This window comes from Plecotus auritus, assembly GCF_963455305.1.
Source record: "Plecotus auritus genome assembly, chromosome: 12".
Taxonomy (NCBI): domain Eukaryota; kingdom Metazoa; phylum Chordata; class Mammalia; order Chiroptera; family Vespertilionidae; genus Plecotus; species Plecotus auritus.
Window position 1 is genome coordinate 24,934,608 of NC_137778.1, and position 22,539 is coordinate 24,957,146.

The window sequence follows — 22,539 nt, forward strand, 5'->3', positions numbered from 1 at the left end:
TCGTGGTCACCAGACCACCTTCCAGCCAAGCATTCAGCTCCTGTGACCTCCTGCAGGAGCCTGAACACATACAACCAGATGAGTCAGAGGCAGAGCTGGGCCCCACGGTCTCTCCCTGAGGAGCGGAACTGCCTGCCCCTATTCAGGCCCCACAAGGACACCTGTCCCGGCCTGTGACTGGGCCACGCCGACGCCCATCCCCAGGACCTCCCCTGCCTCTGACCGGCCGAGGCAGGGCCACACGTTCAGACCGGTTCTATCAAAATGTTCCCACCCAATGTCCCAGTTCTTCAAGCCCTGATACTTCGAGGGTTGGTCTGATAAAAAAGAAAATGTGTTCTGTGCTGCTAGTGGGAGATAAAGCTTAGAGGCTGGCCCCAAGCTGCAGGCAGCCAGGCCATGAGGCCGCCCTGTGGGGTGATCAGACAAGGTCTATGTTTCCCTGCCTCATCCCCCCACTCCCAGTGGTCCATGAGCTTTCCAGAAAGTCTTCACAAAGCTTTGGGGTCTCCAGGCAAGGATGGAAGAGAGATGGGGGAGGGGCGGGGTGAAGGGTTGAGGCCGAGGCGAGGGTGTGTGCTGTGTACTAGTATGCATGTGTGTACACGTTAGCATCTGTGGGGCACCCCCCGCCCCCGCAGTTTCTTCTGTCCATTCTCCCCAATGGCTTATTTGCACACGTTACAGGTAGAGAGGAAGGCGTCTGGGGACGAGAGCAGGCAAACGGAGGGATCAGGGATGGGGCGAAGGCAGTGGCCGTTCTAGAATTCTCTGTACCGGAGCCGGGCAGGGCAGTTAGGAGAGGGGGCACCTAAAGCGCCCCTGGCGAAACCGAGAAAACGCCATCCACACCAGGGCTGCTGGCCAGAGCGGGCGCTCGGTAAAGCTTCAGGGCACTCGCATAGGTGCTCTGCACTCAGCACACTCACTCATCACCCGTGAAAACCCTGCACGGACAGGAGGGTGCAGATTTAAACTGGAGCAGACAGGAAGTGACGCTCGTCTCCAGCCACACCAGCTACTCTGCTCGCCTGCTCGGAGGCAGGGGGGTTGGGGGGGGGGGCAGCTGGCTCAGAGGGTCTGGGCACCCCACACTGCATCTGCATCGCTGAGCCATGCTGGACCGGGACAGTTCTGCCCCCTCCCGCTATGGTTTGGCCTTTACATTTTGAGCCTTAATGTTGCAGCAAGGCAGCTCTGGGCTTTTAATTGTCCTGAACTTCTGTTAACGTTCAATGAAGGGAGGAAATGGGAAGGAAAATAAACCCGTATCTGCATTGCTATTGAGTTGCATAATTGTATATTTTCGCCACCCCATTAGTTTTCAAGTATTCCAGCCTACCAACCTCTCCCTGGCCACCACCGAGAAAAATGAATCCGCCATTCGGTTATTGCTGCGAAGTTTGCAGAACTCCGAGTTCCCGTCTGCAATATTAAAGGGAATTATGCAACTTCAAATTGAAGGCCCATTTTTTAATTACCACCTGAGTGGGAGACCCGGAATCACACAAGTGCCTGGTTGTCTTCTTGCTTTTTCAAAAAACACTCTTTACCTCCAAGAGGATATGACGCGGGAAGACTTGGCCCTTCGATACTGAGCCTCCCCATTTATTTGTGGAGCGGAGAAGGCCCCACCCCTCCCACCCACTTCACTCAGAGATGACCTCAGAGCCTCGGCTCACCATCTCCAAAAATAAACCCACCTAGGCACCTACCACACCCACAGACACTGGCTCCATACTCTGAACCAAGTAGGTCTGAGAAGTAAAAATGAGAGCTGTGTGGCCAAGGTATTTCACTGTAACCATGGCTACGGGTTTTATTAGCCCAAACACCAGGATGTGGTCGGATCAGATAGACGCAGATGGCCCAGACAAGTGTGAGTGGTGTCACGGCGTGTGCCCACAAATTCTCCAAATTGGAAACAGAGCCGATAATGATGCCGATTCATAAAGGACCGGGGGAACAGGAGGGGCGGGGAGGGGTGAGGCGGGTGGCGGGCTATGCCCCTAAGAGCCGCCCAGGGTTCTCACTTGAGCTTTAATTCAGCTTTTTAATATCATCCTCTACCAGTCCACGACCATGCGTTTTGACGGCAATTTTCCCTTCCCGATGTCCTTTTCACACATATATCTTGTGTGGCCTTCACAACGATCTCGAGAAACATCTGGGCGGGTGAATAGCTTCGTAGCTCAGATGAGGGAAAGGCTCAGAAAGTGGACGGACCTGCCCGAGGTCAGGTGCTTGGAGGAAACTGAACGGAAACTAGAACGGGGTCCTCTGCCTCCCAGCTGACTGCTCCGTCCACTGCGCCCCTCTCCACCCTTTGTCCCGCCCTGGGGCGTTCTGATGGCCATTCATTCCTCTCGCAAACGTCCCTCCTCCGCATCCTTTGTCCCATCCGCCGATGACGAAGACCAGCGTCAGGCATCCAACTGGAGGTGACAGCCGGAAAGTGAGGCTGCCTTTGCCTTTTCCCCGTTTCTCTGTGTCAGGCCCCCTGGGGGGCTGTCCCCTACGCAGATGACAGCACCCAGAATAGGCGATGTGGTCCCTACTCCAGCGGGAGTGGACAGGGCAAGGAACACAAGCTTGAACTGCCTGCAGGGACCGGGTAGCTGACAGGACCGGGTGAAGCAGGCAGGGGGGCAAGGGTGTGCGACGGGGGGAACATAGGCCCTTCGAAAGCTCCAGCCGATCTTGGCCGTGGGAGGTTAGCATGGCCAAATTCCCGGACTAGCTAAAGGCTGAGAACTTCATATGAAGTCAGAAGAGGAAAAAAATTTAAACGAAGGTGCCCATGAGGTGGCTATAATCCCAATACCCACTGTCACAGGTGATATTATTCTGAACTTCTTACGTGTTTGGTCCTAGGAAAGTGTGAGCTGCTTGAAGGCTGAGAGGTGTCTTAATTGACCCAGAGTATATCCATCAGGTGCAGGCTCTAAACTGCTGGATGGAGGGGCAGTGGGTGAACACCCCCTCATCCTGGAAGACAAGGGGGCCTCCTGAGGATGGTGGTTACAGCAGGATCTTGGGGTTCAGATGGGACTATAGTCAAACCTCTTCTGAACATTAGTAGCCGAGTAGCCTTGGCAAAGCACTTAATCTCTGATAGCCTCGGTTTTCCCATCTGTGTAATGGGACTACAAAGCTCCCCCTCCCGAGTTGCTGAACGAGCCACACGTGTCTAACCTGGATTACACACCCCGAGTTGCACTCTTAGTAAGAACACAGCAAATGGCAGCCGTTTGACTCAACAGATCACCCTCTGTTCCTGGGGAAAGTGATAAGCCCTTTTGCCAACCCTCTGTTTTGAGGCTTTGGCCTCCTGAGGTGTCTATGTCAACAGAGGCCAGCCGGAGGAAAACAAGTGCGTGTTCTCGCCGAAGTGGAGAGGAGAAGGCGATAGTGGCGGACAGACAAGGCGCCCCTCAGAAACTGGGTCCTGGAGGTCAGGAGGGCAGAGGAGGGCGGCGCGGCTGGGGATGAATGTCAATAGCAAGAAGGCGAGGATCGGCCAGTTGTCTGCCCCGATTCCCGGGGAGGTGGCTGACTCACTCTTCACACCAGCTTAGTGAAAATGAATCAAACTCTGGTCACAATGACATAATTTCTTAAATGGATAGAGGGTAGTATAATAACAAAGACAGTGTTCTGTCATTGTCAAGGCAGTTTTAAGGCACCCACTGTGTGAGGTATACTTAAGCTGCATGCTTCCCACACATGACTTATTTTATTCTTCCCAACAAGGCATTCATTCCCTCATTCATTTACCCACTCATTCATTCATTCACCCATCTATCCATTCAACAAATATCTATTACCAACCTACCAGGCACTGTGCTAGGTATTGAGGCTAAAATGATGCAGCACACCGGGTGGCTCAGTTGGTTGGAACGTCACCCCGTACACCAAATAGGTTGCGGGTTCGATTCCTAGTCAGGGCACATACCTAGGTTGTGGGTTTGATCCCTGGTTGGGGTGCATACTGAGGCAACCAGTCGATGTCTCTCTCTCTCTCCATTCCTCTCTCAAATCAATAAACATACCCTCGGGTGAGGATTTAAAGAACTGAGGTAGCACAGCGGATGGAACACTGACCCTCTGAGAAATGTGCTAATACCTATTTACAGGGGAGAAAACCTGAAAAGTGCTTAAGTGAATGCTGCCCAGACTCCACACTCCGCTGGTGGAGGAGGCCACATTCTTGACCATAGTTTTCTGTTCAGGAGAAGAAACACCAGAAAATGTCCTTGGTCATCTCAGGGGCGGAAATATGAGGAAGTTGTTGCCTTGCTAATGGGCTGGAGACAGGAACTGTATTCGATTGAAGTTAGCGTAGTTGGGATTCTCAGAGACTCAGGCGTGACTTCTAGTGTCAAATCCTAAGGGAGCCTGAAAAGACTATTCGCATGGACCCTGCGGAGACAGGGATGTGATTAGGGATGAGAAGAGAGAAGAGGGTGTGAAGAGGCACGGAGATAAAGTGGCTGGAGACCCTAGGCCTTCCCTAACCAGAAGTCAGAGGAAGCCCAAGTAAAAACCATCAACTCTTTCCAGCATTCTTAAATTGTTCTCTATTTCCCTGGCATCATCTCTGAGTAGAGAGAGGGTGTCTTTTCCCTCCCCTGTACTTCCTAGCACAATTTAATTAATCCTTGATTGATTGAAAGACTGACTCATTTGAACCTGGAGTGAAATGAATAGAGCATTTTCATTTTCCTTTCTGCTGAACCTGAAACATCATATAGTAATTAGGACAGGATCCCTTGTTATCAGAAAGTCCCAGCTACAATGAGCCCTTTGTGGCCGAGCAAAAGGAAGGTAGGCAATTATTTGGGCACTGATAAAGGCGCCCCCACACACACTCCCTGCTGCTCTCAGCGATATGGAATTTTCTTGATCATTATTTCCTCCTGAAAAGAGTTATTTGGCTGGAGGACCTGGCTGGCCTGTGGGCTAAATGGTGAGTAACTGTCATCAATGTCTTGTCAGAGACATGGCTGATGGTCGCTGTTCTATGGCCTTCGTTGCCCCTGCTCTCTCCCCAATGACCGAGGTTGACCGATGAACATTTTTTCAAGATCTCTTTTCTTGGAGGCCTTTTAACTAGCATGACTTCATTCATTCGTTCAGACTCTGGGCATCCAAACAGAATGAGCCAGGCCAGCGCCCTGTCCTCACTGCACTCACGTTCCAGCACAGGAAGGCAGTCAGTGATGTGTAACCTACAGTGACGAGACACGACACGTGAACGAGAAGTTCCTGCCACAAGGGCAGCAAGACAGGCCTGGAGTGTTGACTGGAGGTGGGGCTTGATGGGGTAACAGCTGAGGTTACATTTCAGCAGAAATGCATTTGAGCTGAGCTCCAAATGTGAGGAGTGGTCACACACGCCAAGACCTGAGAGCTAATGTACCAGGGACAGACAAGGTCCTGGGGGTGGACAGGCCTGAAGTAGGTGTGTCCAGGTGCGGGAGGTGAGAAGGGGTAGATGAGATTGGAGAATGAGGCAGGGCCAGATGATGGAGGCATTTGGGGGGTACAGCAGGGAGTTCAGGTTTCACTCTATAGACGTTGGGAAGCCATGGGGGATGGGAGTGAGTGGAGATGCAGGGTGTGGGGAGTGACGTGATCTGGCTCGGGGGTGAGGCAGGCTTTAGAGGGACCAGGGGAACCAGCGCCTTGTTGGGAAGGTGTCACAGTAATTGAATGAGAGACAATGGTGGCCTGGCCATGATGGAGAGCTGGATGGATTTTGGAGGTAGAGCCGCTGGGTCCAGCCAATGGGGTGGAGTGGGGGTGAAGCAGAAGGGGTGTGTCACCAGTTTCCTGGGGCTTCCCTGACAAAGTGCCACATGCTGGGGGCTTTCAACAACAGAAACAGTGTCTCCCGGTTCTGGAGGCTAGAAATACGAACTCGGGAGTGTTGGTAGGGCAGGTTCCTAGTGAAGCTCGGGGGCCCCCTTCCTTGTAAGGGCCACCTGCTCAGTGTCGCTTCACACTGCCTTCCTCTGTGCATGCCCATCTGTGTCCAAATTCCCTTCTCACAGGACACTCTCAGACCTCAGCACATTACATGACGGGCCCTCTTCTTCCCTAAGTGCGTCTGCAAGACGCTGCGGCCACATCAGGCCCCATTGTGAGTTCCTGGGCTCAGGACTTCCCACGGCTGGTGCAATGGGACACAGTTTGACCCATGATGGGAGGGAGGGGGCCCCAGGACACGCAGTCAGTCTTAGGCTTAGTCCAAGCCTAGAAAGAATTCATTCCCTCACCACGCACCACGTAGTGATTAGGCCCCAAGTGCGTGGCAGGCACAGAGCGAGCTGTCAAGTCACACAGCCGAGTGGATCGCTGCGAGTTAGGAGCTTGCAAGAGTATGAGAGAAGCGAGCCCACAAGGAATGTGTGTGTGATCCTTGTACTTTCCTGCTTTTAAAGGAAACAACTTTAATACAGTCAGATAAAGGCCATGGTAGGTACCAACTCTGAGAGTTCGGAAGAGGAGGAAATCCATCTGGGGAGGGTTGGGGACAGAGGACCTCTGAGTGGGACGAGGGAAGAAGGTGGGAAAGCCTTCCAGGCAATGGAACAGCGTGTGCAAAGCTCACAGCAGGAGAAAGCAGGGGTGTCGGGAGAACTTAAGAGAAGTGGAGTGCTAGGGGGTGGTGGAGATGAGGCTGGGGTTACGGGACCCGATCACAAGAGATCTGTGGTATCATCTAAGTGACGAGGAGCCGAAGGAGGCCGAGAGGACCAGGGTCACGCGAGGCTTTAGAAAGAGGAGCTGGAGGGCGGAAACCAGAGCCACACTGAGGCTCGGACAGATGACAGGGGCTCCTGACATCCTGGGACCCTCGCTCTCCTCCCCACCCCCACACCCACTCGCACCCCCAGAGCTGCCCGGCGGACAGGAGAGCCTGCGGGGCCTTCAGGGCTCCCGGCTCCAGGGCACTGGCGTTTGGCAACCTCCTTCCCACCTCGGAGCCTTTGCCCTGCGGTCCCTGCCCGACGGCCATTCCCGGGCCCTGTGCCCTCTGGATCCCTGTCACCCCTCAGACCTCAGTGCCAAGTCCCCTCCTCGGGGGCATGCCAACTACTTCCCGCGTAGCCCTGAGCATGTATCTTGGTTTATGTGTCTGTCATCTACCTCCTCCCTGCAGAAGGTAGGTAGCCGGCCGCATCCGTCACTCACGGCTGGATCCACAGACTCGGCGCTCACGAGGTGCATTCGCAGAGACAGAAGGCCACTGGGGCGAGGGGTGGGGAGAGTGGGGAGAAGACATGGTCCGACTCTTCCCGGGACGTGAGCTCCCCGGAGAGAGGGTGAAGAGACCGTCGCTCAGGACGCTGCTGAGTGACGTCCATGTTTTAATTCTGAAGCGGTCTCTTTGGAAACGGATGAGCGATTGAGAAAGCATCTCCTTACTACAGAGACAGCGCCTTCGCTTGAAGGAGGCCTCCGGAACCAAAGCCAGGACCCGGGACCAGCCAAACTCGAAGCATCGTCAGCTAAGGGTCGCGGCACCGCCTCCCCCGTTTGGTTACCGCCAGGCTTGGCTCCAAGAGGCGCGTGTCCACGGCCTCACTGACTTGTCACACCAACCGGTTATCAACTCCACCTCACGGATAAGCACACAGAGCCCCACACGGGTGACACAGCCCGCGCGACGGCGAGGGAGGAGCAGTCAGGGTTCGAACCCGGGAAATGCGGTCCCAGCAGGCCCGGAAGCACTTGGCTAAGCCCTGTTGGTCAAAGAGGCGCTCGCGGGGAGTTGCGGCCTCATCGCCTCGCTGTTACACCGTGACCAGCGTGGCGTGTTGTCAGCCGGCACAGGCTAACTGCCGAGCAAAGGCCCCTTCCCTCCCCACGGCTGCACCACAGGTTCCCTTCTCACTCATCGCACCCCTGACTGCGGTCAGCAGGGGGCGCTGGGCCCCAGTCACTCAGGGCCCAGTCCTCCCCCGTCTTCGCCTGTCACCAGCCCGAGAGCAAGCAGAGCGGGAACACGAGAACCGTCCCCGTGGCCAGAACTCCCTCACGGGCCCGCAGCGACACATGGGGCGGGAAGCAGTCCAGCTGCGCCCGGGGAGAGGAAGGTGGGCGCAGCTCCGGGCTCATTGGTAAGGACTTTTGTGGGAAGACCTGGCAGGAGGAGGTGCCAGGAGTCGGAAAACACCGATTCTGGCCCCGACTCCACCAACCGCCATTGTGTGTCCCGCCAGTCACAGTCCCTTTTGGCCCGTGTTCCTCATCAGCAGGGCGGGGACCCAGCCACCGGACTCACCTGCGCAATGTCCACATGACGAAGCATCACTTCACTCTCCTAATAACCATGTGTTTTAATCAGTCTACATCGAGGAGCTTGTGCTTTCGTTCAAAATCACAACCATAACGATCACACTGACTGGGAGGAAACTACGACCCCTTTCCCCCGCACCCTCACGTCTGTTACACACCACGTGCGCATCCTCAGGGGAGAGTATGCCCCATGGGTTACGGGCAGCAGTTAATTAAACTGGGGAGAATACAGGCATCTGTGTCATCACGCCCAGGGCCGGGTTTCAGTTATAAACCTGATCATCGACACACTGGTCACTTGCTGGGGTGCGACCATTTCTGTACACAACGGCCCTTCCATCGGTCGGGGGCCCCTGCGCACGTCGGGAGAGCCAGGCGAGAACTGTTCACCACTGACGGAGGTTCCCCTCGGCCCCGGCGACGGCATGTGTGGCCATCGTCACCACCGGGGTCTTGCAAGGACTGCTCGGTGGTTTGGGGAGCTGGGGCACGGTGTGGGCAGGCAGGTGGAGACACCTGGGCTGGTTAAGATGTCGTCAACCCCAAGGACGGGCACAGGCTGTTGGATGCGATTCCCAACAGAGAAAATAAATGCACCAGCCTCGACGACCGAGCCAGACCAGGCCTGGAAGACGCAAGCAGAGCACAGCCAGGGACACCGCCTCACGTCCCTCCCCCCACATCCTCCACGTGGGGCCTCCACCCCCCTGAACCCCGTCCTCCCCTGTCCCAGTGCCATCGGTAACCATCTCCTCCATCTCTCCCCTGAGGGCAGTGTTCTTTACTAACACAGTGGACTAGTCCCCTCCTTGTTTCCTCTGCGGCTCTGACAGCCCACAGCCACATGGCTCAGAGGCCCCTGGCGGGCCGCCTACCTGCGGGCCTGCGTCAGCCACCCCACTCGCCGCTGCTGCTGGGCTCAGCCACACAGTCCTTTTGGGAGAAGCCAGGGGTCCGATTGTTCGTCTGGAAAAAAGCATAGTAAACGTATCGTCGCCCTGTGTTTCCACACATTCGGGGACTAAACGTCCGGAAACACGGGCGACAATCCCCACAAGCACCCCCCACAATCACAACCAAACAACCGAGGTTGGCGGGCACCGCTTCGGTTTCTCTAGGACGGAGGAACCATCTCGGCGGCAGTGACACCAGGAGACACCAAAGGAGGCTTCCCAGAGAGCAGGCGAAGGCCCAAAGCACGGCCCCCTTTGCACAACAGCCCAGGGAAGCGCGGACGGAACTCCCCCACCAAGGACACCTTTGATGGCGGGGATGCTGGTCGTGCGGGGCTCAGAAATGCTAATCAGACACTGCAGATTAGCCAGCCTAGCGAGTGCCTGGGGCCTGGAGCAGAGTTCTTAGAGTAAAAAGTAGAAAGAACACCTTTCAGTCGCATTTCCCCGGACTGGGTTCCCAGCTGCTAATGAATACTCTCTTTGGCTGTGTGGAGAGCCGACACAAATCAGTACCTTTAGGAATCCAGATGGGAATTATTGACTTAGCTTTAAGCTTGAAGAGAAATCTATTTATTCAAAGGCTATTTCAGGTGCCATGGGATGGATGCATTTGAGACAAAGGTTGGGAGGGGCAGGAGGGCCTGGGACATTGGGATAAACACATAATTCAAATAAATGCTTCTAGTTTAGCCAGCTAAGCAGCCTAAGTTGGAATTTGCTGATTCTATTTCACCTGTATGGCATGATTCCTCCGTAATCCAAACGTACGAGGCTCCATGATAGAAGACACCATTATCTCTGTCCTTCGTTGTGGAATCGCCAACACCTAACGCAATGTGGGGCATATGTTGGGTGCTCACTAAATGTCTGTTAAATGCACAGAGAACTCCCTGAAGGCATTTCCCAGAGCTTTTCAGACCCCGTCATCTTTTCCTGAAGGGCAGCTCTGATCACAACATCTGCCTCCCGTTACAAAGCCCCCAAAGTAACATGCACCCTAAGAAGGCCCTGGGGACCCTGGCCACATCCCACAGCCCTCCTCTCTGCCCGCGGGCGCACCAGGAGGCCCCTGCGCTCCTGCCCAGTTCTGTTTCCCTGCCCGGAACCTCTGAGCATCTGTTTTACCCATGCTTCTCGCCAGTGCCTGCCCATCTACAAGGGCCTCCCCAAGTGGCTCTACCTTCATGAAAACTGTCAACACACGTGGAGGTGGCGTCTAATTTGAACCACAGAAACGCAGTGGGAAGAGCATGTGGTCGCAGGAAAGCTCTCGTGGAAGATCAAAGCAGAGAAAAGCACCCAAGGTCTTCCCACAACAGAGCAGAAAGCTATGGCCCATCCAAGGCCGAGGTCAAAGCCAAGTCACGGCCAAGGGAGGAGGCGAGGGTGTGCGGAGCGAGGCAGTGGGTGGCCGTGGAGGTTTTCCTGAGGCTCGGTGGCCTGTGGGCAGACCCAGGGCGGCGTTCCCAGGCCCCCGAGGGGCTGTGACGTCTCAGAACATGTCCCTTGGTTGCCTGGAGTTTGTCTGGCAGCCGTGTGCTTTCTATAAACCTTCACTTGGGCAGGGTCTGGTTTTTGTTGTAAGTCTCTCAAGCATTTGTAAAGTAACAACAGGAAGTCACTCTCTGCCTTTGTCGACGACGGACCAATATAAACGTTTACGTCAGTCTGGGGAGTAGCCGAGTAGCGTAAGATTCTGAACATCCCGGGCTATTTGCCAAAAACGGGTTAAGCAAAGGATGAGGAGGCCAGAGCACCAGTGAAGGGCTCGCCTGGGGCATCAGGAGACAAACTTCCCAGAACCAGCCAGGCCAGCGCCGCCCCTCACTCACTGCGGTACCGTGCTCTGGGTCCCGGGCTGGAGGCCTGGGGAATGGCCATGCCCACTTGATGGGGTAGTAATGAAGACTAGACTAAACGACCAGCAGGTGTAAGTGATACATGCCAACTTACAGTCTCACTTCCTCCCAGCGGCCAAATGGCACAGTGCCAGGAGCCAATTTATACGACTGCGTAAGATGTACCAGGAGGGTGTGGGGACACCGGCCAGCACACCAGGACTGAGGTCATGCGGGCTTCAAAGGACACGGGAGCCCTGGGTACATGGGACACTTAGAGAGCGTGTGACCCAAGGACACAGACCCGAGGACCACCCGGGGGCACCATTGTGACATACTGTGGCCCAGGTGCGGCCACACAGCCCTGCTCCGGTGCACAAAACAATGAAACAATGATTCAGGGCCACGTCCCCCTGCGCTTCCCCCCATTGACAATGTGCCATCCTGTTGCTCACTTTGAAGCTATTAATTCACATGAAGGTGATTAAGAAAGTACCAGACGAAGAGCAAGCACAAAGTAACATCCTCCTCCTCCGTTCTTTCCTGGCCCGGCGGCCTTGGGCAAGTGCTGCACCCATTGTCCAGGGGTCTGGGTGTTTGTCACAACTGTGGGTCCTCAGACATGTCACCTCCCCACTCCAGGCCCCAGGTTCTTCATTGTTAAGTGAGAGGGTTGGCTGGGTCTTCAGCCTGAAAACCAATCACTTTGATTTTGGGTCCCAGAGCTTCTCGGCCTCTGGGCTGAGATCAAGTGTGATCTTTGGTCCTGGGCAATGTCTTGCACCAAGAAGCCTCTTGCATTTCCTTGAATCATGCCTGTCCTCCAAGTCTCGTTTGGACCCAAGAACCCGAGGATTCCGGAACGGAAGGAGCCTCGAAGACCTTACACCTGAGCGCTGAAGGCCAAGATGCATGGGGAGAGGGGGGGGGTGCCGGAGGAAGAGGGGCCACCCCAGACAAGCAATCAGAAAGACCCCGCTGTGAGCTGAGCTCAGGGCAGGAGTAGGGAGGTGTCCAGGGACCCCTCCCCTGTTCCCAAGTACCATCACCGAGCGACGGTCAAGACCCCTTTCCCACTGGAAAGAAAGGGGGCCGGCTGGGAAGGAGATGTGGGCATACCCAGTGGAGGGCCAGGAAGCAGACAGGGCGATGAGGGAGAAGGAGAACCAGCAGATGGGACCCAAGCATGGCGAGTCCCGTCAGACACAGGAGTGGGATGCGAGGACAGGACTGGGGGCTCGGAGCAGGGAGGGGGCAGTAAGAAGGCTGGATGGGGACCCAGGACCTCACAGCCTGGGGATGCCCAGGTCCCCTCTGACAGGCAGCAGGACATCAGCATTGCCTCTTGTGCCTCAGCTTTCGTGTGTGCTGGAAATGGCAAGCTGTGCTCATGGAAGGTCACAGAGTGCGCTGCAGGGGAGAAGAGATTGAGAGCAGCTCTCAGGGGCCTGGGAGCCAGCCCTCAGAGCACCGACCGTGCACACGATCCCTTTGTCCAACCATCGCTGCGCATCCACTGCGTGCCAGGACTGATAGCCTATCGATTTTTACATCCTACGCCCAATAGCAGTGTGTATGCACGGCGAGAATGAACAACTACCTATTGACTAAATGCGTGCATATGTCTTGTTTATTGAGCCTCAATAGGATTCCAGTGAACTCTGGAAATCTGCAGTTCCTCCCCTCTCCTGAGCCTAAGATGGATGGTGTTATTAAAAACAGTAGGGCGTTCCACTGCACGGTTCTTGAGCGGTCTGTTTCTCTCTCTCCAGGTGCTCTCTGTGGCATGCCCAGACCCTCAGCCCGCGGGGGAATCAGTCACAAGTGGGCGAGGCTGTGTCCCCGTGAGCCCAGGACCTGGCGACGAGCTGAGCACCATGGAGAAGCTCGGCTCCTTCTTCCGTGACATCTGGGACACCATCCTGACCAAGCACCAGGAGGGCCTCTTCAACAGCGTCTGCCTGGGTGTGGTGCTGGCGCTGCCGCTGCTGGTGCTTCTCGCCCTGGTCTTCGTCTGCTGCTACTGCTGCTGGAGCCGGCCAGGCAAGGGCCAGCAGCCGGAGCGCGGCCAGGGGAAGAAGAAGAGGAGGAGGAAGAAGGGCGAAGAAGACCTCTGGATCTCCGCCCAGCCCAAGCTCCTGCAGATGGAGAAGAGGCCATCACTGCCAGTCTAGTCGGGCGGGCAGCACAGGGTCCGCCTTCCAACGACACACGGGGCGTCACACGCGTGTCCACAGAGGAACTTCTCAGCCAAGGAGCAAACCTCAGACTGAGTGTCCCCAGGGAGGGCACCCCCAGGGAGCCTGGGGACAAAGCGTGGGTACTGGCTGGGCAGCTATGTGTCCAATAGCAATGCTCTTTGCTCCAGATTCAGGCGTGCCGTCCGCCTACTTCCGGCACAGTCCATACGCAAAAGCACAAGGAACAGGTATCCATAACCATCTGGGCTCACCATGCACACCACACACACGCAGCACAGTATCTGCTCTTGCAAAAACATCTCGTAGGAGGGCCTACCCAGATTCGGGCGCATGTGCACAATTACACGGCCGGGCAAGGTTATGAGTTCCATACCTATTCCATATGCTACTCAGGTTGCAGATGTGCACTTTCCTACTCGGATCCCTGCAAACCCTTTTGCTGGAAATCCTCATCTTTGGACTTTTCAGCACCTGGTACAACCCTTCGCTGTGTGTCAATGCAGACCCTCCAGTTCCTGTGCTCCTGACCCCTCACCGAGGAGGGCAAGTTTAAAGTGCAATGGATCCGAATTCACCGGAAGCTATGGTCTCGCAAGGCCCTCATTACCTCCGGTCGGTGTTGAATGTGGTCCAAGACCCCTCGTTGAGACGCGCCGCACAGAGCCCCTCAGGAAGGCTCCTTCTCCACACAGGACCGCAGCTCTGGGCGTGGCTCCTAGAGAGCTGTGGGGACCAGGTAATCGAGGCCGCTGCGCCCACTCCACTGGGTGCACCGCGTCCTGTGCAATGCAGAGGTGGAAGGAGATGCCCCACCTGAGCTGGGCATCCGGGCTGGAGGCCTGGGGAATGGCCATGCCCAGAGGCTTTCAGAGGGGAAGGAATGAAGACATCGCCGGCACAGCCTCGCAGAAGGCACACTGGAAGCAGCAGGTGGCGTGCTGCAGGTGGGATGCGGAAGATTCAGACTTGAAGTGAAAGCAGGATGAAGCTAGATAGAGGTTTATTCATATTTATCTTGAGGCTCAGGCAAGTGCCTTGCGCACAGTGGGTACTCATAACTGTCTGCTGACGCTGCTGGGTATGTGATGACGTTAGGGTAAGCTGTAATACCTCGCCAGTTCCCCCAGGTGGCCTTCTGAGCGAGCCCCCTCGCTGCGAGGGTGGAGGTGGGTGCTGAGTTCTGCAGAACCAGGGGGTGGGTTGGCACGTGGGCCCCGCGGTCCGTGAGGACGTGTAAACCGGGTCCACGGCGAGCTGAGGGCATGTCTCCCCACCAGGCTGAAGCTGGGGGGCCGAGGTAACCCACTTGTCTGATGAGCTGGGTGGTATTTGGATTGGACTGTGACCATGTTGCAATGGTGGGTAATTCCTGGGAGCAGGCTGTGCTGTCCAAATTCATTTGCAACCCTCGGAGGCTGTTCCGAATGGTGTGCAATTGCCATTTAATTAACTGTGTAGCTAAACTATGGTACTTACAGTAGCAGAAACGAAATCCTGTGAGATTGTGCTATGGCAGTGGTCGGCAAACTACGGCTCGCGAGCCACATGCGCCTCTTTGGCCCCTTGAGTTTTTAGCAAAGGCCAGCTTAGGAGTACCCTAATTAAGTTAATAACAATGTACCTACCTATATAGTTTAAGTTTAAAAAATTTGGCTCTCAAAAGAAATTTCAATCGTTATACTGTTGATACTTGGCTCTGTTGACTAATGAGTTTGCCGACCACTGTGCTAAGGGGAAAATGCGCTCCATCTACTCACGTGGGCCACCTGGTTCTCATCTGCCCCCCAGGTGTGCTCCAGGCCTGTGCAGAGCAGACGCTGGGTGGTGCCTGCCGACCAGGTCTCCTCACAGTGACCTGCGACGCGGAGTTCAGTTGCGTACACTGTGGAACCAGCAATGGTCACCCCCTCCCCCTACGAGGCCCCAAGTCTCCCAGGCACTCAGGCTCTGGCTCCTAAACCCCGTGACCAGAGAAGCTACACCCTCCGATTCCCTGCCCCCGTGTCACAGGGAGAGCGTGTCCCAGAGCAGCCGCCTATCCCCGGTCCATCACAGCACGGCTAGTCATCTCCCCACGTCTCCCGCTGCCCAGGACGAGGGCCCTTCCCGTCTGCACCTCGCAGTCCCCGGAATGGACGAGTTGGGCAGACGTGGGGGCTGGCGGCTGAGGCTGGTGTTAGATATGATCCAAGAAAGCAGATCACCGGGAACATGGTTGCCGTGGCAACTGGCTGCTCATTTGAATTAAGAGAACAGTGTTTGTCACCTCCAGGACAAGGCCTCCATCTCCAGGTGCAGGCCCTGCTGTCTCCTAATCTACTGCACCTGCTCCAGCTCCAGCCACGAAACACCAGCACGCACATCTCAGCTGCTTCCATAGCCCCACAGCCTCGGACCCAGGACACCCAAGCCCTGAACGAGGCCTCTCTTTTCCCCACTCAGCCTCCCCCGTGGCCCTCCCTGGGGTACCTGGAACAGTGCCCGGGGCAGGGGAGGCCTCACATGCCTGTTGAGTAAAGGGGCGTGAAAGGAGCCCAAGGCATCATTTCTCATTTCTCTCCCCCTCTCCCTCCCCCCTCCCCCCACTTCCCCCACTTCCCCCCTCCCCCCTCTCCCCCTCCCCTCTTTCCCCCTCCCCTCCCTCTCCCTCCCCCTCCCCCTCTCTCCCCCTCTCTCCCCCTCTCCCCCTCTCCCCCCTCCCTCTCTCCCCCTCTCTCCCCCCTCCCCTCTCTCCCCCCTCCCCTCTCTCCCTCCCTCTCTCCCTCCCTCTCTCCCTCCCTCTCTCCCTCCCTCTCTCCCTCCCTCTCTCCCTCCCTCTCTCCCTCCCTCTCTCCCTCCCTCTCTCCCTCCCTCTCTCCCTCCCTCTCTCCCTCCCTCTCTCTCTCTCTCTCTCTCTCTCTCTCTCTCTCTCTCTCTCTCTCGTTTTCTTCTCCACCCCTTCTTATCCTGGCTCCATCCCTTCCTTCATCTCCATTTTCACTCCTTTCCTTCCCAGCCTCTGTCCCAGACCTGCCTCTGGCAACAAGGGTGCCTCAGAGGGGAGCCTGCCTGGCCCATCTTGGGGGGTTTAAGCTAATGAAGGACAACGAGGGTAGTAAGGAAGGGGCTTCCTCCCCCAGCACAGGCCTGGGGAGCCCCTAGGATGTGTGCCCAGCTCCAGCCAGCCACAGCCCCTGTCAGAGCAGGTCTTCCCCTGCTGCTGCTGCTGCTGCTGCTCCCGGGATTTGCTCTCCTGTTCCTTGGGGGGAGGGAAGGGTATGGAGAAAGGGTAGTCACCCTTTCAAGAAGGATGTAAGTGGTCCAGATTGTACGGTATTTGTCAGTATTTTTTTTTCTGAAAAATTCAAACACATCAACAGAAAAACTGACTTAAATAAAATACTTTAAAAAATAAAATCCCCGCCTGGCCTCCTTCCTTGCTGGAGCCAGACGGTTCCTTTCCTGACATTCGATATGACCTCTCCCAGGCGTCACTCACTCACGAATGACGGAGGAATGATGGATGCAGGGACTCCCTCTGGGCACTGTCCCCACCCCCCCAGCCCCCGCCCTGGCAGAGCAGTAGGTCACGGCCTGCAGCCTGCAGAGCAGCTGCCTGGGGGTCCAGGCGGCAGAGGCACCTGGGCAGCACCTAGGGAAGGCTCCCTACAGGAGACGGGCAACATCTTCCTCAAGGAAAAAGGGGAAAACAGCACAAACCACATAACAACAGACGCCTGAGTCCACTCAGGTCCCGGGAAGGGGAGAAATCAAAATCCTCTAGAGCAGTGGTCGGCAAACAGTGGTTCTCAACCTTTCTAATGCTGCGACCCACAGGTTGAGAACCGCTGCTGTAGAGCCTAAGACCATCGGAAAACACAGATATTTACATTACGATTCCTAACAGTAGCAAAATTACAGTTATGAAGTAGCAACGAAAATATTTTATGGTTGGGGGTCACCACCACATGAGGAACTGTACTAAAGGGTCGCAGCATTAGAAAGGTTGAGAACCACTGCTCTAGAGAGACATGTGTATGTACGCCTTTTTCCGGGTTGGCCATGGCTTTGCCTCCCATGAAATGCAGTGGCTTAGATGCTCCTGACCCCTCCCTTGGTGACGCTAAGCTGGTCATCACACCGTCGAGCACAGGGCTGTGCACCAGGACCAGGACCGATGGACTTGTCCCGTATCTACACTGTCCGCCACGTGCATCGGCCGCATCCAGCTCTTACAATGAAAGGTAATGGCAGTAAAGGTGCAGGCGCCGAGTTACACCAGCCAGGTTCCCATCACTCAGCAGCCACATGCGGCCAGTGGCTACCACCTTGGAGAGCAGGGTCCAGAAGCTCGTGGGGGTCGGGGTCAACATACCGGCCATCAGCAAGGGCTGAGGAAGGAAGGCCCCTGCCTGCCCCTCATGGAAGGGGAGTGTCTGGAGTTCTGGTGGGTTCCTGCCCCCTGCCCATCCCACAGATTCCGGACTTCCCGAGGACTCCCTCCCACACCCTTCCAGCTGCCGACACTGAGGGGAGGCCATCAGCTCCACCTGCCCAGCCTTGGCCCTGACCTTGGGGTGGATATGGGTTTGGACAATGCCACAACTCTCAACTCACAGGAACCCTCTGTGCTGGCTCCTGGACCTTTGACCTCAGTATTATTACCAAATTCAAAGTCGCAGGATTACAAGACTGAAATGAAGAGTCACTTCAACACAGCTTTTGGTTTCTGTCTTAGGTTCAAAGTGATGTTTTCAAATACCCAGGCGACGTCACTCAGGGTGGCCATGTTTATTCCATGAGCATTTTTGACTTTTTTTACCATGTGCCGGGCACACCAGACCACCACTGTTGGTTGGCTGTTGTCATTTTTTATTTGCCAATCTACGGGGAAAAGGTCAGTGCTCCTGACTAGTCAGGTATTGCATGTTTTTAAAATTACTGCAGCACACCAGTTGAAAATCACCGCTCTGGGTAAATGCTAGTGCCTCTGAATTACATTTGATTATCTGGATACTCAGAAAACACACCAGTGCTATGGTCAGATATGTCTGCAGAACGCTGCATACTGCGGCTGTCCCGCTGCTTGAGACCGGCAGCACGTGGCCCACATTCGGGTGTAACAGGTGCCATAATAGAAACAGGTGCCTCTGCTGCACTCAGTCCTCCCAAGCAGATTGGACTATGAAACCTCTTTCAGCACACCTGGGAGAGCAAGGGTTCCAAGGAACACTGTTTGAGAAATGCTGCCCTGGCAGGCATCTCCCATGCCTTATCTGTTCCTGTCTTCCATTGCTTACAGCTCAATTCCTGCATTCCCCAAGGAAACCCGTCCCGGAATGCACAGATTCTGTTTCTCACGCTGCTCTTTCTCTGCCTCCCATCAGTGAACCACAATAATCCCCTTGGTGGCTATTCCTGGCCCGGAGACCTCGGGGCTGGCTAGAGAGACACCGCCATCGAGGAAAACCCAAACGTTTGAATGAAGTTATGGAGACAGAAGATCCGGGCTCTCTCCTGCCCCTCTCCCGCCTATTGTATAACACACAGAGCATCTCGGGATCCCGTTTGATCCCTGCAGCAACCGATGCAGGGTGTAAACCAGGGGTGGTGCCATTTTACAAATGAAGAAACGAGGCCCAGAGGAGCTCCCCAGACCTGGACCGAACAGAGCCTCGAACGCCTCCCCCAGGGCCCTGCCATGCACGGCATCACGGTCAGCCCTGTGCTGGTTTGGGCTCCTTCGTGTTCACCTGCAGGGGCACCTGGGTGCAACAACGGGCTCTAGCGTCCCCAGATGTCTCCTTTCGAGGCCCCACATCAAGCTGCGTCTTTCTCATTAGCGCTCTCTAGTTAAAGCTAATTGTCTTCACCTACCCACACCAAGAAGCATTTTCATTCCGTTCCGTTACCTTCTCTTATTTAAATCACAACACTCCAAAACCTTTGTTTTCTAGTCCTTTCCTTCTCAGTGCCCCGCGATTTGCTGTAACATAGGATAAACAGGCTTCTGTGGGCTGGCCGGGGAACCTGACTTCCCCACGTAACCCTGGAATCGACACAGCCTTCTCACTCCCCCATAGAAAGTGCCGGCAGCCGGAAGGACCTTGGGAAGTGGAGTTGTTTGCATATTAGGAACTGCCTGAAACCCCTGTAGGGGGTGCCCCCCTTGCCTTTCATCAAGCTGAGAGCCCCCGGCCCCCGTCTCACCACCAGCCCCCGTAGACCAGGTCCGGGATGGAGTCCAGGCTCACCAGGCAATCTCTGCAAGGTATTTATTTCCCGGTACCATCAGTCCAGCAGCCACGCTGCCTCCACAACCACCAAGCACAGGCTGGACCCACAGACCACTCTCAAGACCATGCTATGCAGGAAGGAAGAAAAGTGGGGACTCCCCAGAACTCACCTTTACAGAGAGGAAGAGGCGCTGGAGCGGGGCGACACTGCCACCTGCTGGCCGGGCCGGCCACGCGCGCCTCCTGCTGGGCGCAGGCCCTGGTCCTATTGGCCCTCGCTCCTTTGACTCCGGCTCCTCTCCAGCGCCCTGGGACGGCTCAGGGGAACGACCTGGACATTTTTTCACTCAGGACTTAAGCAAACGATTAAGTTCCGCCGGGAGCTTTTCATTATTTACACTTGTTTTTCCTTCTGCCACGCTGTACGTCCATTTGCGTTTCTCCCTGTCGGTGGCCTCTCTTCGCACACAACACCTGGCCCTTTTCCTTCACGGCCTCCCCTCATTCTTGTCTTCTCCCCGCCCCTCCAGCAGTTTCTGGCTTTAATGATCCTCGAATCCCTGAGAGCTCCCCGTGGAAAAGCAGAGCTCTTGTCCGGCAAACAAACTCCGGGCCTCCGTTCCAGACTCCGGACGCTAATGTCCACAACCAGCTCTGAACTGCCGGGGAGGACCTCCCTGCCTTCGCCACCGTGGCCCCCACATCCTCTCACCCTTCCTCCTGAAGAGCTCTGTGGGCTGAGCTCCCCCTTCCCACGCCTCCTGGCACAGGCCTGGTGCGCAGCCCCTACCTGTCGGTGAACCTCTGCCCTTTCTCCGAAACCTCCCTCCCTGCCTCCCAGCGCGTTAAATGCGCAGGCGCCCAGGGCCCAGCCGGACCTGGGAACAGCAGCTCCAGCTGATTCTGATGGAGAGCGGGAGCCAGAACCACGCTTCCACGTGGCGCAGACCGGAGTCCTACCCATCTCTCCCGCTTGGCCCCGCCCCCTCACCCAGAGGCCACTTCCTCCCTCAGACTCACCACACTCCACCTTCTCGTCTTTGTCACCAGACTTCCCTTACCCGGGTGCCCTGCCTCCTCCCAGGCCTCTCCTGTCTCCCAGCAAACTCAGGTGCATCCCTGCAGACCCTCTCCCATCACTCCCGAGACGCTTTCCCTACACCCGCCCCCACAGCATCCAGCCCATATCCCTGTCGACTTGCTCTCCCCACCTCACTGCCACTGTCATGGTGTGTCCCAGGCCTGTCCCCACCGAGCTGTGGGCAGGGCCTGTGTGTCCCTGCTTTGTAATGTCCTACGTGAACTAGGCAATGGCTTGGAGACTCTATCAAATGTGTGTGCTGCTTCTGCTGGGGCCTGGCTGGCAGCCTGTCCTTCCTATGAAGCTGTGGTTTCCTTTGGCTCGTCCCCAGTGGCTGTGACCTGACCCTAAGGGAAGAGTGTGACCCTCTGAAGAGGTTTACCCAGAAGCCCACTCCTGAGGCCCATCCCGGCCACCAGAGTGGGAGCTGCCAGAGCTGGTCACATGAAGGTCAGCAGTGCCTGGAGGAGGGCTGGCACACACTGGGGCTTACTCAGAACGTGTTGAACAAACAAATGAATGAATGAATGATAGTATGCACTCCATCAGTGCAAGGACCAGGTCTAGTTTGCTCACCTCCTCTGTCCCCCCGGTAAGAAGCAGGCAGACACTTCTTGAATCAAAGAACAACGTGGGCATTTTCCATGATCAGCCCCAGCTCTGGAACTGTCTGTCACTCAGACCACCCACCGTGAGATCTAGCAGTGACTATGGCATTGCTCAGTGTGTGTGTATGGGGGCGGGGGAGTACAATTTTAAAGGCTAATTTAAAAAAAAAAAAGATCCAAAAGTAGAGGTTAAACCCAGGAGAAGCTGAGGCAATAAAGGAAATAAAGGACACCCTTGTCCTGGAGGGAGACTGCAGCTTTTAGGGGACATTTGTCTGCCATCATGCGAGTAAGAGACCACAGCCAACCCTATCCCATTAAAGTGCACAGACTGTGCCTTTCACACTTGGGTTAAACCTAGAATTCAAGTGCACTTACGTGGGGAAAAGAACACAAGGCAGATCTTTTAAATCAGGTGGTTTATTAGTATTTTCTTCTTGAAGAGGAATTTGACTTACTTCAACGGTCACTGATTTCCCTACAGAAAAACCTTCCAAAGAGACAGGGAAATAAGCTGAAAGGGTCTGACCGCGTGTCTGTTCCGACAACAAGCCTCGGACGCTGAGCACTTTCTGAAAACCCCGGGACTGAGCCACACCGCTGGGCACAGCCTTCACATTTTCCCAGGGGGTGGGTGGGGAAGGGAGGGAGGCTGGGCCTTGAGCAGGAGTCGCAGGAAAGAGACTTTGGGAGCAACCAGTTATCAGGAGGCAAATGACATAAAGTTGAAACGAGTGAGACTTTATTCAGAACATATGCAGGCCTACGAACGTGATTATGCAAAGGGCTGGGAAGAGGACGCGCGGTTCCCACGAGCTGGGCTAGTCAGGCCTCAGCTCCAAGCGACTCCATCTCGTCCCTGGGGCTCCTGTCATTCTTCCTCACCACACCAGCAAGTTTGGGGAAGGGGAAGGTGTACACCCTTTTCCTCAAAATCCAGTGTCACAGGAGGTCACAGCATCAGGCGACCTCAGCCCGGGGTCAGGGACACCTCCTTGGTGCTTCTTTCTAGAGAGAAGGTTTGTATTAGCAGAGCTTCATAGTCACACACCGACTTCCAGAGTTTTCCAGTCGGTAAAGTGCTGGATTCTGGGTTTTTTTTTTTTTTTTTTTTTTCTGCCCTAATCCTATATATTTGTTACTGAAGAAAGACTGAAAGGAAGACCTTGTAGTTCTCTCCCATATGCACTGGGCAACCACAACTGAGCTGGCCTTCAGCCCCAGTGTGGATGGAAAAGAATGCAGGTGGCCTGGGCTTGGTGAGAGGCTGTGTCTGCTGGTGACCAGCCAGCTCAGGAACCAGGGGCTGACTTCCCTCCAGCTTCCACTAACC

General features: G+C 55.6%; 1 protein-coding gene across 1 annotated transcript in view; it reads left to right on the forward strand.

The window, feature by feature from the left end:
* KIAA0040 overlaps positions 1 to 15,837 on the forward strand; it is a 28,373-nt gene extending 12,536 nt beyond the window's left edge. Inside the window, exon 2 of the mRNA XM_080648066.1 lies at positions 12,874 to 15,837. Within this exon, the coding sequence (XP_080504192.1) occupies positions 12,979 to 13,275 (297 nt within the window). The 5' untranslated portion in view covers positions 12,874 to 12,978 and the 3' untranslated portion in view covers positions 13,276 to 15,837. The remainder of the gene's footprint in view (positions 1 to 12,873) is intronic.
* The last annotated feature ends 6,702 nt before the right edge of the window (positions 15,838 to 22,539 follow it).